The sequence below is a fragment of the Sceloporus undulatus genome, chromosome 3 (assembly GCF_019175285.1).
Source record: "Sceloporus undulatus isolate JIND9_A2432 ecotype Alabama chromosome 3, SceUnd_v1.1, whole genome shotgun sequence".
NCBI classification, from domain to species: domain Eukaryota; kingdom Metazoa; phylum Chordata; class Lepidosauria; order Squamata; family Phrynosomatidae; genus Sceloporus; species Sceloporus undulatus.
The window spans coordinates 75,237,974-75,254,115 of NC_056524.1; the positions used below are offsets into that span (position 1 = coordinate 75,237,974).

The 16,142-nt window shown below is 40.8% G+C and overlaps 1 protein-coding gene across 16 annotated transcripts in view; it reads left to right on the forward strand.

Moving 5' to 3' along the window:
* Window positions 1-16,142, forward strand: part of CASK (calcium/calmodulin dependent serine protein kinase) — a 222,212-nt gene that overhangs the window by 55,594 nt on the left and 150,476 nt on the right. For all 16 annotated transcript variants that reach the window (XM_042456319.1, XM_042456311.1, XM_042456318.1 and 13 more), the window contains exon 2: window positions 10,638-10,750. In XM_042456319.1, coding sequence (XP_042312253.1) covers window positions 10,638-10,750 — 113 coding nt within the window. The remainder of the gene's footprint in view (window positions 1-10,637; window positions 10,751-16,142) is intronic.

Sequence of the window (16,142 nt, forward strand, 5' to 3'; positions counted from 1 at the left end):
TGGAGAGGGGGGGGAAGAGGGGGAGTCACAAGTTGCATGGAAAGGGGGGGGGATGATAACACCACTTTAACTACCATGTCTCAGTGCTGTGAAATTCTGGAAATTATAACTTGTTGTTGCACCAGAGCCCTCTGACAGAGAAGGCTAAATGTCTCAGAAAACTACAAATTCCAGAATTCAGTAGCATTGAGCCGTGGCAGTTAAAGTAATGGCAAACTGATTTAATTCTGCAGTGTGGATGCAGCCATAGTCTTATCATTATCATGTAACTTTGTCCATTTCCAACATGTCTAATAATTGATATTTGGCTGTTTTTCCCCAGTTCCTGGTATAGATTATTCTGGCAGCTGTGACCATGTATTTTTCCCTATTTCTTTTCTTTTTGTCTATCTAGTCCATTTGGTATGTTCAGTAAGTAAAATTCCAGAGCAAGCAGAAAATCAGTCTTCAATGTTTCCATTATTTTCCCCATTTGGGGGGTGCCTTGGTACAGTGCCACCACATACAGTACAAGGTACCATTAACTTACCCACATTTCCAACAATTGTTTTTCACATATCCATAAATTTTGGTAAGTTTGACTGGTGTAAGGTGCCATCTATAGAATATTTAATAGTAGTTCTTCAAATCATTTCTTCTTGTGAATTTTAAGTTCTGATAACATATTTTATATAATCATAGAGTTGGAAGAGACCACAAGGGCCAGCCAGTCCAACCCCCTGCCATGCAGGAAATCTCAATCAAAGTATCCCCGACAGATGGCCATCCAGCCTCTGTTTGAAGACCTCTAAGGAAGGAGACTCCACTACACTCCGAGGAAGTGTGTTCCACTGTTGAACAGCCCTTACTGTCAGGAAGTTCCTCCTAATGTTGAGGTGGAATCTCTTTTCTTGTAGCTTGCAACCATTGCTCCGGGTCCTAGTCTCTGGAGCAGCAGAAAACAAGCTTGCTCCCTCCTCAATATGACATCCCTTCAAATAATTAAACAGGGCTATCATATCACCTCTTAACCTTCTCTTCTCCAGGCTAAACATCCCCAGCTCCCTAAGTTGTTCCTCATAGGGCATGGTTTCCAGACCCTTCACCATTTTAGTCACCCTCGACTTTCAGAAATGTTGCATATCCAATTCAGATAATTTCATCCCCAATTCATCCTTGTTAATGCTTCCTTTATAAACTCCCAATTCACATTATCAAACAAATTTTCAGCATCTAAATATATCATCCCTATTTTTTTCTAGTTGTTCTTCTCATAAAATTCAGTAAGGTTGAGTACTGTTTGGCAAGAATCCCAATTCATCTTCATTTACATATTTTTAAGTCTTTCTATCAATATTGTTGCAAAAATTTTGTAATCAACATTGAAAAATACAATTGGTCTGCAATTCTTTTTTTCCTTTTTATTAAAGTTTATTTCACTCATTACATAATACATCATACATCTTTATCATACAGTATCTTATTATATTTTCCCTTAATCCCTTCTTTTCTTTTCTCGTCAGCCTATAAATACATCACAATTCCTTAACGTACTTCCTTTTCCCCTAATCACCGAAATTATCTATACCTCTTTAACCTTCTCCATCTTCATTTTCTTACACCGCAACTCTCATAATCCATAAGAAATCCTAAAAGTTTACCTCCCACATTTCATATTCGCTTGTCTTATGCCGCACGTGTCTGTACTGGAGGGAGAACTATTCCTGGGATTAGTAATCTTAATGTTCTCCCTCCTCTGTATTTAACTTTTCCAAATGTAAAATTAATTCTGTAGGGGATTTCCCTTAAAACAAAAACTCTTTTTGCTTGTACTCAACTTCCTTATCTCTCCTTGTACTCAAGTCTTTTCTTTCAAGCTTATAGCTATCACATACCATCCTTTTAAACAAGAGTATATTATAAGCTTACAGTCTATCATTAACACTTCTGTGTAATCTTGACAGTGAGTATCTTTTTAACTTTCAAATCGATATGTCAACGTTTGACAACATACAGTGGTGCCTCGGGTTACGAAATTAATTCGTTCCGCGGCCGCTTTCGTAACCCGAAAAGCATTCGCAAGCCGAAATGCCATAGGCGCTAATGGGGAAAAGCCGCGATTTCGTGCGAAATAGCGCCGAAAAGCACCAAAAAATTTTTCGTAACCCGAAAAAACCTTCGTAACCCGGAACAGTTATTTCCTATGGGATTTTTTCGTATCCCGGAAATTTCGTAACGTGGGTATTTCGTATCCCGAGGTACCACTGTATTTGCCACTTTATCCCATTTTCTTTCCATATATTGCATAACTTCTTCCCAGCATATCTTCCATTGGTCTGCAATTCTTAACTTCTAATGGGTCTTGGTCTTCCCTTGGTATTAATGTAATCATGGCATTTCTCCAAATATTTGGAATTTCCTCCCAAAGGGGTGTTAGAACAGCTAAATGAAACAAACAGCTGTGTTTTGATCTATTTTTTACATGAACTGTTCAAAAACCAGCATAGAATTGATTTATACAGTGATTGTTGAACAGGTGATGTGAGATCTGTTTAAGTTTGTTTTCTTTTGTTTTTGATTAGTAATGCAGTAGTTCTACAGTATACAGGGATAGCAAGACAATTTTTTTCATTTTTTCAGGGCACAGTACTGTACTGTGTTCCAATTTGAAATATCAGCTATACTGCATCTGTTTTCAAAAAGAGGAGAAAAATAGAAAGTGCAGTGTCAATACAATTGCTTCCTGACAAATTGGAACAAATTGATGTTGTTTTATGGGGTTTTCAGGCTATGTAGCTGTGTTCTGGGAGAGTTTATTCCTGATATTTCACCAGCATCTGTGGCTGGCCTCTTCTGTTGTGAGATCCTTAAAAGCCTGGACTTTCACTAAGTCCACCAGCTTGACAGAGCAGAGGGACAAAAGGACCCAGAATGCTGAGAATCCAAAAACTGTTAATTTGTCAGCAGACCTCAGTGGAAATTCAAGTTCCAAATACTGAGGCCAAGAACAAAAGAAAATGGCTGTCTATATAGTAGTTCAGACAAGGAGGTCCCTAACATACATTCGGTTGGCTGGTTCAAAGTGCAAACGTACAAAACTTTCTTACAATCCAGAGCAAAGATATTTGGATATATTAAAATACACTTTAGGCACATTTGGAATATTCCATCACTCTTATCACCTATGTGTTGCTTCCTCATTCAAGGATGCTGCCTCTTAATTGTTTTGGCTTTCAAAAGCAAGCTAGACACCTTGATCAGCCTTCAAAGGTCATCTTGTCTCTAAACATTTCTACTGCAAACCCTGTTCAGCATTTTTCTCTCTCACAAGCCCTTGACTCCAAAATCTCATTTCTGTATATCCACTGTGCAACCATTTTCTATAAATCTATTGTGGGGATATTAATCATTAAAATCCATCCATCTCATTCGACTTCACAAACAGATGTTGGTTTGCACATTTAGGACAATGTTTTGCATTTCAAGACCAAAGCCTATTTCCTCCTCAATACATTTCAGTGGCCTGAAAAAATGTAAAATTCACTATAGTAAAATATCTGTCTTAATCCTGTATCCAATTTCAAAATGAGGAGGGGGGAAAGCCATATTCTGTATATGCCTCTGGGACAATTGAATGGAAATTAGTCAGCACTACTCAGCATTTCATGTTTAAATTTGAAATTGATCTTCGTTTTCTCTTTCTAGAAGTGAAGTACAAAACCAGAATTAAAAGCTTTGCTACCAGGCTTTTCACAGCAAGCCAATTTCAGTTTTGAAAGCAGAACTTGAACCTTAGTGATATTATAGTATCACAGCTGTAGAGATTTATGTCTGTTCTAATATGAATGTGATTATCTTCATGGGACAGTAACATTGTGTATAAATAGTGTACTAAAATGATTGTCCAGTAGGCTCTTCTTATCCACACAGATTCTGTTCCAGACACACACCGCCTCGGATAAAAAAAATGGTAGTGAGTGTGTGGCCAGTCTGCTACATCTGCGTACATGTGCAGCCATTAGCTGCAGATGCTTAACTCCACGGATGGCAAGCCCATGGTTGAGGAGGACAGGCTATATATCTAAGAATAAAAAATTTTCTTCCCTATTATAAGCTGTAAAGAAGCATTGTATGTGCTATCCTATATAAAGTTCATGTGTAAAATATTCTCAGTCAGTGATAGTAATGGAAGGGCTTGCCCTCTTCTGTTCCATTCTGTTTAACTTCCCATCTATGGTTCTATGCAACCTTATGGGGCCATTGTTGCTGAATACCTTCAGTAATATAGCACAGTAAATTCTTGTCATTTTCTAGTGCTTTCTTTTGCCAATTGGGGATATTTTAATCCTGCCATGTGGAAAGTTATGTGGGTATAGTAACAACAGTCATCCAGAAGTTGTATTCTACTTGTTGAATTTTTCATTGGTTCTCTCCTTGTTTTCACAGCATGGAATGTGTTTATTTTAGCTAGTAGGAAAATTTTAACTATGCAAGTGGAACTTATGGGATGTTGCATTGTAAAGTGCTTAAATTCAGGGTGCTAACTATTCATTGCTTCCCCCTAGAAATTATTATACTCCAGCATTAACAGGAAGCAACCGAAATGGACTGGGTAAAAGTGGGGGGAAAGAAATAGAGCTGCAGATCAGTGATAAAATTTAATTTAATGAGTTGTCAGATACCATGTTTGACAACTGCCTTTCAAAATGTAGCAGTCCTCAGATGCATTGTACAGGAGCCCCTCCACTTTCACAGCATTGACATTCGCAAATTTGCTTATTCACGAGTGTCATGCCACATGCACACAACTCCCCCTTCTCTTCCCTCCTGGGTTTTTCCCCTTGGGGCTGGGGGGAAGACCAGGAGGGAGGAAGCAGCAAGGAAGGGTATGCATGTGCTTCACTTGCTCCTCTTCCAATGCTCCAGATAGTTCAGGCAAGCTGTCTGAGACATTAGAGGAGGGGTGAGAGCAGCGCACACATGAGTTGCCCACCTTTCTTCCAGTGCATCAGAGAGCTTGCCTGAGCTGTGTGAGGCATCAGATGAGGAGTGAGAGAAACATGCATGTGAGTCCCCTGCCTCCCTTCCAATGGCTCAGAGAGCTTGCCTAAGCTCTCTGAGGCATTGCAAGGGAGGCGGGGGCATGTGCATACACACACTGCTCTTACCTCTCACATGCCTTATTTGTGGATTTTTCAGTTTTGTGGGAGTATCATGCCTCAAACCCCCACGAAGGTCAAGGCTTGACTGTAGTAGAAATCAAACCATCCCCAAACAATTGTGCTAGGTTCAGAAAGGCATCTTTAAAATGACCTACAGAAGAATCATGAGACACTTCTCAGGGTACTCAATGAAGAAATGGTTTATTTATTTAAAAGTTCAATGTGTTTAATCCTGTTTTTGCTTTCAGAAACCTTCTTCATGAGCTATATAAAATCATACAAAGAGACAGCACATAAATACATAATAAACAATGCAGAATTTTATAACACATTCAATTATTACATTTGTAACCAGCCTATGAGAGCTGAAATGAGCACATATTTAGTTGTTAACTGCCGTAGAGTTGATCTTGACCCATGGCAACCCTGTGGATGAGACATCTCATCCATTGTTCTGCTTAGTTCCTGCAAATGCATACTCGTGACCTCCTTAATAAAGTCCATACATCTTAATACGTAGCCTTCCTCTCTTTCTACTTCTCTCCACCTTTCCTAGCTAGGGTTGCCATAACCCGCCTGGGGGCGTGACAAACCCGATTTTTGGCCAGTTGGCACGGTCCCGCCCCGGTTTTGCTCTTTGCCCCGGGTTGAGCTGGTTGCCGCCACCGCTGCAGCAACCGCGGCCATTCTGCAGCCGCCGCCTGCTGTGCTTTGCCCTGGCCCTGCGTGCTCTTTCGCGTCCGCGCACAGGGCTGAGCAGGAGCTCCTGCCCTTCAGGCTAGCTGGCCAATGGCTGAACAGCCCGCCCCTGCTGCAGGAGCCTGTGACTGCTAGCAGGAGGCGGGGCTGTTCCAGCTCCACTCTCCCCATTGGCCTGCCAGCCTCAAGAGGAGGAGTGTCTCCTCTTTGGTCCCTCGCGCAGGCCGAGGGCAGGAAAGAGCTTTGCCGGCAAGCTATTTCTCTTCCTTTCCTTTTTCTTTCCCTATTTTTTCTTCTTCTTCTTCTTTTTCCTCCTCCTCCTCTTTGTTTTCTTCCCCTCCTTCTCTTCTTTCTCCTCCCCTCCTCTTCTTCTTTTTCTTCCCCTTTTTTCTTTTCTTCCTCTCTTCCTCCTCCTCCTCTTCTTTTTATATTTTTCCCTATTCTTCTTTCTCCTCCTTTTCTTCTTTCTCCTTCCCTTTCCTTTTTCTCCTCCTCCCCCCTTCCTCCTCAGCTGCTGCTGCTGCTATTGTTGTTGTTGTGTGCCCAACTCCTTTCTGACTAATGGCAACCCTGCCTCTAGCCCCCCTTCCCTAGCCCCTCTTTCTCTAACCCCCTTATTTAACCCCTTCTATCTAAACCTCTATCTATTTACCCCACCTCTAAGCCCCCCTCCTCTTCTTCTCAGGGATCCAGGGCTTCTCAGGGCTTTGCCTCCATGCAAAAAGAAAAAGAAAAAGACTGACCCACAAATCCCCCTTACAGCCAGTTGAGATATACTGTACCTGGGGGAAAAGAGGGGGTGAGGGTGGGGGGGTTGCAAGGGGCAAGGAGGAAGGGGGGAAATTGCTAAGAAGGCTTGGAACATGTAGTTTGCTGGCTCAAGGGGCTGCCTGTCTATCTCTGCTCAAATGCTAAGGATGCCTGGACTTGTGCTGTTGTGTGTGTTTTGGAATTTGAGGGGGGGGGCGTTGGCCAGAAAGGGAAGTACATTTCTGCCATCTGTCTAGGAATAATGCCAAAATGTAATCCATTTTGAACATGCCTAAGAAACATGCGTTTATATTTTTTTAATAATAATCTTTATTGAAGTTATTTACAACATAAAAAGGGCAGTACCAAAACATTTCCAAATCCTTATTCCAATATTTCTTGACCCTCCCCTTGCCCACCCCACCCCCTCACTTTCTATTTCACTTACTGCTTATTTATTAGCTATAAAATCTCTATTTCTCAAAAATCTATCATCCTTACTTCCTTATCTCATCGTCTTTCATTCTATTTTGCTTAAATCCTAAGTTTATACAATAATTAACTCTTTATCAATAATTCTACACAGCAACAGTATCACATATCTAACATGATTTCCCTTCACTCCTTATTACCTTATTTAACCTTTCCCTTTTGAAACAATTCTCTTATTCTCAACCAAATTAAATTATCTTCTTCTCGCGTTTCATCTTTTAATTTCAAAGTTATGGTATCCATTTCTATGATTTCTAGACACTTTCCTAACCAATCCTCCACTTTCGGTACTTCCTTATTTCTCCAGACTTTGGCAATTGTTATTCTGGCAGCGGTGATTAAATATAACAATGGTTTCAATTTCGGTCTTAAATCCTTATTTTCTACTATGTTTAAAAGACAGAGCTCTGGGACCAGAGGGAATTCCAATTGTATAATTATTTCAATTTTCTTGTGTACTTCTCGCCAAAATTTTTTTACCAGAGGACAATTCCACCACATGTGAAAGAAACTTCCCGTCGTTCGTTCACATTTCCAACATTTTCCTTTATCATTTTTATATATTTTCGCTAGTCTATTCAGTGTCATATAACATCTGTTCATCATTTTGTAAAAATTTTGTTTTAAATCCATACACAATGTAAATTTTAAATCCTGTCCCCAAGCTCTTTTCCACGCCTCATACTGTATGTTCTTCCCTATATTCTGTGCCCATACAATCATACAATGAAACATGCGTTTATATTAATACTTTTTTAAATCATGAAATTTTTTCGTGTGTCCTCCATTTTAAAAATATGTCCTACATTTGGGGCTAAATTTTGTCCTACATTGTTCTACATTTTTCCCCATTTGTCCCAGTTTGGAGGTTGACAGTTATGGCAACCCTATTCCTAGCATTATTGTTTTTTCCAATGAGTTGTGCCTTTTTATGATGTGACCAAAGTACGACAGTCTCATGTTAGTCATCTTGGCTTCTGGGGGATTTTAGACATATTTACTGGACAACAGGAAGAAATAAGTGAACTAAGGCTTAGTTTTGTTGTTATTTTTTGTCCTTTCTAATGCTGGCAGATAGTCAGTGAAAAGTTGCCTTTTCCTAGGAATAGTATCTTTAAAGTTCTAGTTGCATTGTGTGGTATAACTTTTAGTGGGGTTCCACAATATATCATGCTGAATTAGGTTAACATTAAATTTACAGTGCTTTATAAATAAAGGTTAATAATAATAATAATAATAATAATAATAATAATAATAATATTCTGAAGCATTTCTGAAATTGGTGAAATTTTTAAGACAAAGTGTGAGCCATTTGGTTTCTTAGCCATTTTATATATGAAGCACTAAGTTGGAGACTCCTTGAAACTAGAAGTTTCTGGTCCTCTGTTCCCCTGCTGTTTAACGACTGGCACATTAAATATGCTGCTACTGTTGTCTCTTTACACATTTTGCAGGGAGAATCTAATTGCTTAGACTGAATATCATGTGAGTGTGGTAATACAGTCAGCCCTTCTTATACACAGATTCAAGCAGCCACAGTTTGAAAATGTTCAAAAAAGTATAAATTTCAAACCTTGATTTTCCATTTTTTATAAGGAACATCGTTTTTCTATGTTATTATATTTAATGGGACTTGAGCATCCATGGATTTTGTTATCCACGGGGGATCTTGGAACCAAACCCCAGCGTATAACAAGGGTCCACTGTACAGAATTGGGGGGGGGGGTCTTGTCTATTTTACACTGTGACAGGTAATAATAATATTTATTTACTTATATCCCGCCTCTCCCTGTATTGGATCGAGGCGGGTAAAAGATATAAAAAACAATAAAATCAAGTGAAAAAAATTGACCTGGTGGAAAGGTTTCCTTTCTGATGAAAGCCTTTGCACAAGGGAAAGAGAGGTAATAGGAAGCCCCTTCTGGTGTGGAGCTTATCCAAACAATAGAGGCCAGCTGTGGACCAATAGAGGTTGTGGTGCCTGGGGATGATCATAGAATTGGAAGAGATCTCAAGGACTATCAAGTCGAACCCCCTGCCACAATCAGCTGCAGACATGGCTATTCTCCAACTGCAGCTAAGAAGGAGCTGCTAGGAAAGGCACACAAGTAAGAGGTAGAGTAATGATACTGGTTTCAGAAGGGAAGTGTGTGATGAGAGAGGGGAGATATTAGTTAAACAGTAGCAATTTCATACAATCTCAAAGATTAATGGCATTTTTGTATATAAACTGAAATATAATGAAACAGAAAACATTCTTCAATAATGATAATGCATAAATGCACATGTATATTCAGTATATAATTATTCTGTAATTTTGCAGATCTTACATCTTCTTTCATACTATAAATTTTGAGTGAAGGAACCCTTGTTTTAAAAAGAGTATGAAAAAAGATTTACACAAAAATGAGGGGGGAGTATTTGCTGTGGGGCACATGATCTCTCCCCTTTGGGCCATCACATTTCTTAGATGCAGCCTTAAGGCCACTGGTTGGCCGTGCATGCTATAATCTGTAGTGTGTCCTGAAAAGATTGTATTTGAGTAGCAAAAACCTGCAGCCCTGAAAATTAAACTCTTGGACATACCTTTTTATGGGGAAAATAAACAAGACTAAGCAGTATGCTGTTAATGTAGTTAAAGGGCAGGCAAGAGGTATTTGCCTTACCTGAGCACAAAATGTGGAGACAATTAGAAAAAGTACTGTATGTCTTAATTCTGCAAAGATGCCTGATTTCTCTTCTAGGCAGTATTAATTTCATAGTACAAGGTTTTTATATGTGCCTTTTCCATTGCTTAAGGAAATGAAGTGTATTTTGAAAATTAGAATACAGTACCATAAAGAGAAGTACTTTTAAAATATACAGGGTCAAATATCTGTGTGTGCGTTTAATAGTGGGTTTTATTTTTAGAGTGTGGTGATGACTCTCACTACAGGTGTAGCCTGAGGTCTTAGAAGGCAACAGAATAGTAACTGAATCTTTTACTGTCTTCTAGGCCAGTTCTGTAGATACAGCTTTTTACAAAACTTGACTAAACTGAATTGTTAATCATAAAGAATATTACATAATTTGATTTTTTAAAAATTTCTGCATATGACTAACTGCTTTAAAAATACAGTATTAATGGTGCCCTCCTTGTTGTCCTTCTGCTCAAAAGTAAAGCTGTTTTTTATTCAAGCAGGGTTTTGCCAATAGACTAGTAGTGTTAATTGCTCTAGTTTATGCTTTTAATTTAATTACTTTTTAATATCTGATCTACTTTTGTGCATTAATTCTTCTTTTATTTTATATTACTATGAACTTCCTTCCTTCCTTTGGGAGAAAGGCAAGATATTCATAAGCAAATTTAATGTGCTAGCTATACCCTGCCTCAAGCCTTGCGGAGAGGCAGGAAGGAAATAAATTAGTAGTAGTAGTAGTAATAGCAGTAGTAGCCAGCAGCAGCAGTAGTATCCAATAAAGATTAAAAAAGAAAAATAATAAAGCTTTGTGTAAAGATGAAAGGGCTGAGTTGGAGTTCTAAATCAATTAACTGAATGGCATCTTTCCTTCTAGGGGTCCATTCAGTGTTGTACGACGATGCATCAACAGAGAAACTGGACAACAGTTTGCTGTAAAGATTGTCGATGTAGCAAAATTCACTTCAAGTCCAGGATTAAGCACAGAAGGTAAAAATCTGTGATTTTGCTGTTGTTGTAGAACTACCATATTTTCAATATATTTTTGTTACTATTATGATTTTTGTTAGCATGGCTAAAAGAATCGGTGCCAAAAAAAAATATTTTTTCTTCTGCATTTGAAAACTATCTCACCTTCAGAAATTCTTTGAATGTAGGCTGACATGATGGACAGATATCCGGAGAACTGTTGGAAAGGTTCAAGAATATTTATCTGAATCATCAACAGAAATAGTAATATTATTTGGGGGAAACAGTTTTGGAAAACTAAAGTGCAAAATATTTTAGTGTAAAATGGTAGTGATAGTGATATAATAATAGTGATATATCTTTTCTAAAGAGCAGTAGTTGTCTAAAGCTCAAGCTAGTGTGCCTTTTTGGTGAAAAAAAAGCTTTTAGTTTAATAAAATGTAAAATGCCCTTGGTAATATTTGTATAGCACTGGATTTCTTTGATCTAAGAATGGATGAATCTTCTCTGTTTCTGATTCATAATACATTTTTTTAACCAGTAAATGTTCTTTCTACATTAAAATGCATTTTTATTTATAAAAATCCCCTCAAAATATACACTGAAATAAATGTGCATTTTCTTTCATGAGTTTGTGTGTGTAGTCTCTACACATTAGCTTTTAGATGGTCTTTGCTGAGATATATTTTTAATGGACAGTGTAATATGTATATGCAAAAACAATTGGAAAGTGCTGTGGTGCATTTTTATTGTCTTTATTGTCCCTTAACAGACTTGCTGAATGATTGTGTCTCACTTTAAGATTTAATCCCTCTTTCTAGTGTTCAGTTACATTGGGGTTTTAAAGAATTGCAGTGCATGAACTTTTATTTGTAGTTAGTTTATAATGTCCCATCTCTATAAACATTCCATTCTCTCCTACCTATAACACATATAATTATTAAAATAGACATTTTGGTTATCATGTATTTTGAAGAATAAAATTTCAATTGTACAGTCGGTCCTTGGTATACGCGGGGATCCGTTCCGGACCCCCCCACGTATACCAAAATCCTGGCCCGGTGTTGTCCCGCCCCCTCTCCTCCCCCAAATCTTTCTTTCCCCCCTCCTCCCTCCTTACTACCTTTCTCACCAATGCCGCGTCACTGCCGCTGCCGCCGCCACCTCAGCCATAGCAGGGGGAAGGCCGGGTGGGGTTGGTGGAGGGCAAAGAAGCCTCAAGCCTGCCACCCGGCCCTCTGTGGGCGGGCGGTGGCGCAGCGAGGACCAGCGGCAGAGGCCTCTTCTTCGGCCCTCCTCTCCCCGCCGCACCAGCACCTCTGTGCAAGGGCCGGGTGGGGGGCTGGAGGCCTCTTGGCCTCCAGTCCACCACTCGGCCCCTGCATCAAGGTGCTGGTGCCGGCGGTGGAGAGGAGGCCGAAGGCCCCAGGTGCTCGTCCTCCTCCTCCTCTCTGCCTCCATTGCGGAGGAAAGGCCAGATCTGCTCCAGGCCTTTGGCTATGCATTGTGATTGTGATTGCTCTGGAGGCCCTTGGAGCAGCACCCGGCCTTTCCCCCGGCAGCTGTAGCTGCGGAGAGGAGGCCTCTGGCGCTGGAGGACCAGCGGCAGAGGCCTCCTCTCCGCACCACCCTGCCGGGGGAAAGCCGGGTGCTGCTCCAAGAGGCCTCCACCACCCCCCGGCCCTTGCACAGAGGTGCTGGTGGCGGCGGCGAGAGGAGGCCGAAGAGGCCTCTGCCGCTGGTCCTCGCTGCCGCTGCAGAAGGGCCAGGTGGCAGGCTGGAGGCTTCTTTGCCTCCAAAACCCCACCCGGCCTTCCCCCTGCTATGGCTGAGGCGGCGCAGCGACGCAGCACCGGTGGAGAAAAGGGAGGGAGGGAGGGAGGGAGGGAGGGAGGGAAAGGTTGGGGGGAGGAGAGGGGAGGGAGGGAAGTTGTCCCCAATGGCGGCACGCGTGCACGCGCACCCATTGGGACAACGGGACTGAACATACACGGATTTGGTATAGCGGGGGGGGTCCCGGAACGGATCCCCCGCGTATACCAAGGACCAACTGTATGTCACTAAATACAGTTGTTCAGGATGAACAGCTGAGAAGCAGTGTGGTGCTATGCCTTCCATATGGATTTCCTGGAAAGATCTGGTTGGCCACTGTGTAAAACATGATGCTGAATTGGTCTGATATAACAGGTCTGTCTTATGTTGAAGCCATCATGCTATCAAATCAGATGTGCCAAAAGATGGAGAGACATCAGTGGAATATCCTGAATCAGCAACAGAAGGCATCAAGTTCAGCATAAGATAGCTTGCCATTTGACTGGTTTAGTTGGATTTCTGTGCATTATTTCATTAGACAGTTAACTGGCCCAGATTCAAAGCTAGCTTCTTCTTTTTTTAAGTGGCCAAATAATCATTCTCACCAATTCACAGCCACATAAGATTAAAGTGGCTGCAAGCTACAAAAAATCCAAAGAAACTATCGTTTTGTACATGATTCATGCAAAATATCTGATTTTCAGAAAACGACACAATTTTTCCAGGAGCCATAGACACAACATTCACCAGTCACACAGAACTAAATAAAATTTCATGAGCAAACAGAGATTTGAACTTGGTTCTCACTGTTCCAACCCTCCATTACCTTACATTATTCTTAATCTGAACAGTGTTAGGAAATTATTATTATTATTATTAACCTTTATTTATAAAGCGCTGTAAATTTACACTGTGCTGTACATACAGTCTTTTTAATTCGATGGTTCCGTGCCCTTAGGCTTACAATCTAAAAAGACACCACACAAAAGGAGAAGGGAGTAGTGGTGGGGAAGGGGATGAGGTCCAGCAGTTCCTCTCTACCTCCAAGGCCTGGACTAAGGCAGATGGACTGGAGGGAGGGCTTGGCTTCATAATGCATGGTTAATCTTCGTCCAGGGAGGCAAGCGACAATTATGCAAGGCCTGGGAACGCTTCTCTGAACAGGACGGTCTTCAACTCAGTTTTGAAGCTGGTTAAAGATGTGATGGCTCTTGTTCGGCGGGGGGGGAGAAGGTTCCAGGAATGAGGGGCAGTGAGTGAAAAGGGGTGAATCCAAGATGGGGCAGAAGAAATCCTGGGCTGGGACAGTAGACCTTGACTACCAGAACGGAGGGCCCGAGTGGGAAGGTGAGGAGAAATAAGGTCTGATAAGTAAGGAGGGGCCAGTCCATGGAGGGCTTTAAACGTCGACAGCAGGAGCTTATACTGAATGCAGAAAGGGAGGGGGAGCCAGTGAAGGGATGGCAACACAGGAGAGATATGGTCAGAGCGGTGGGCGGATGTGATAATGCGTGCAGCTGAATGCTGGACAGAAATTAAAGGACTTATGTGAGAAAGAGGAAGCCCTGCTAGAAGGATGTTACAGTAATCGTGAGATCACTAAGGCATGGACCAGGATCTTGGCAGTAGAGTCGGAGAGAAATGGTCGGATTTTGGCAATATTGTACAAAAGGAATCTACAAGCCTTGGCTGTGGTCTGGATCTGAGGGATACACGACAGAGAAGAGTCAAAGATAAAACCAAGACTGCGGGCTTGCTGGACTGGTTGAATAGAAATGTTGTCCACAGAGACAGAAAAGGAGTGTTGAAGGGTGGACTTAGGAGGAAAGACAAGAAGCTCCGTCTTGGACATGTTGAGCTTCAAATGCCAATGGCGCATCCACTGCGAGACAGCTGTGAGACAAGATGAAACTTGCTGTTCAAATGATACAATGATTGGTGTGTTACCTTGCCATAATATGCAAATTAACTGTCCTGATTTGGAGTGAAGAAATGTGGCAGTGAGAGCCAATGTGGTTTAGCCATTTGAGTGTTTATTTTTTAATTTTATTTATTTAGGTATTTATATCCCGCCCTTCAGCCCTAATGGCTCTCAGGGCGGCTTACAATTATTATTTTTAATCAGATAGTTCCCTGCCCTCAGGCTTACAATCTAAAAGACACGAAACAAAAGGAGAAGGGAATGGTGGAGGGAAAGGGGGTGAGGTCCAGTGGTTCTTCTCTCCCTATGAGGCCTGGACCAAGGCAGATTAATTGGAGGGAGGGCTCTTCCTTCTTCCAGGCTAGCCCTGTTGGACTGGGACTTTGGGAGTTAAAGATTGAAATCCCTGCTTAGCCATGGAAATTGCTGTATGACCTTTGGCAAATCCCACTCTTCCAGCCTCAGAGGAAGGCAGTGGCAAACCTCTGTATAGATCTTGCCAAGAAAACCCTATGATAGAGTCAACATAAACTGGAGTTGACTTGAAAGCACATAAAAACAGGGAATAGTGTGACCCTTAAGTAGCATAGCATCTGCCATCCTGGGAGAAAGGCAGAAAAGAAAGAAATGCCTGAGTCACAAATTCATCTATTCCCTCCCACTATTCCACTGATTTCAATGGAATTTATTTCCAAGTACAGTAATTGTGCATGTGGTTACAGTCTCTATGTCCTTCATATGATCAGTGCTGCAACTCTTACTATGAGTCATGATCCCCCAGCATGTTTACATTTTGGGGGGGAAATAACGATTATTTAATTGTTAATACACATTGACAGTAAAAATGTATTGGCAGCTCAAATTGACAGTTCATTAACTTGTAAATATATTAAATTATAATTACAAGTATAATTTAATTGGTCTGTCCAAATGGTGAAGCAGTCACTTTGCATATATGTATAACATAAAAATTAGGATAAGAAAGTGTAAGCTGTGAGATTGTTCAGTGTTGAGCAACAGAATAATAATTTTATTAAATTTGCTATAATGAATTCTGACAACTGCCATACCTAGTACAGTGCGCTCTTCCCCTACGTGGGGGTCTGTTCCTTGGTTTTGTATGCAGCATGTAGGGCTACATCCATAAGCAGCACTCCAGCATTTCTGTTTAGCCTAGACAGTTGTGACACTATTGATCAAATAATAATAGTAATAATAATATTAAAATCCTAATCCAAGCTTGTGCTCCAACTACAGAAACAGGAAGAGAAGAGATTGAAAGAGACTGGAGTCCAGGAGGAAATTGTTCACATGCCAAAACAGGACTTCTTGTTAATCATAGGTAACTGGAATGCAAAAGTAAGAAACAGAGAAGAATCAAGATTGTAGAAAACTGTCGTAGGATCAAGAAGCAGGAGAACAACTGATTGAACTTTGTGAGGCTAAAAATTTGTTAATCGCAAGCATATTCTTCAAGCAACCAAAGAGGTGACTGTATACATGAACATCACCTGATGGCCAATATTGACTTCAAATAGACCATATAATCAGAAGCAGAAGATGAGGAAACTTTTTTCTCTCAACAAGACTAGGGGAGGATTGTGCCACAAACCACAAACTGCTAATATCAAAAATGAGAGTAAATTTTAAGAAGAACACTAGACCAACCACTGTGCCAAA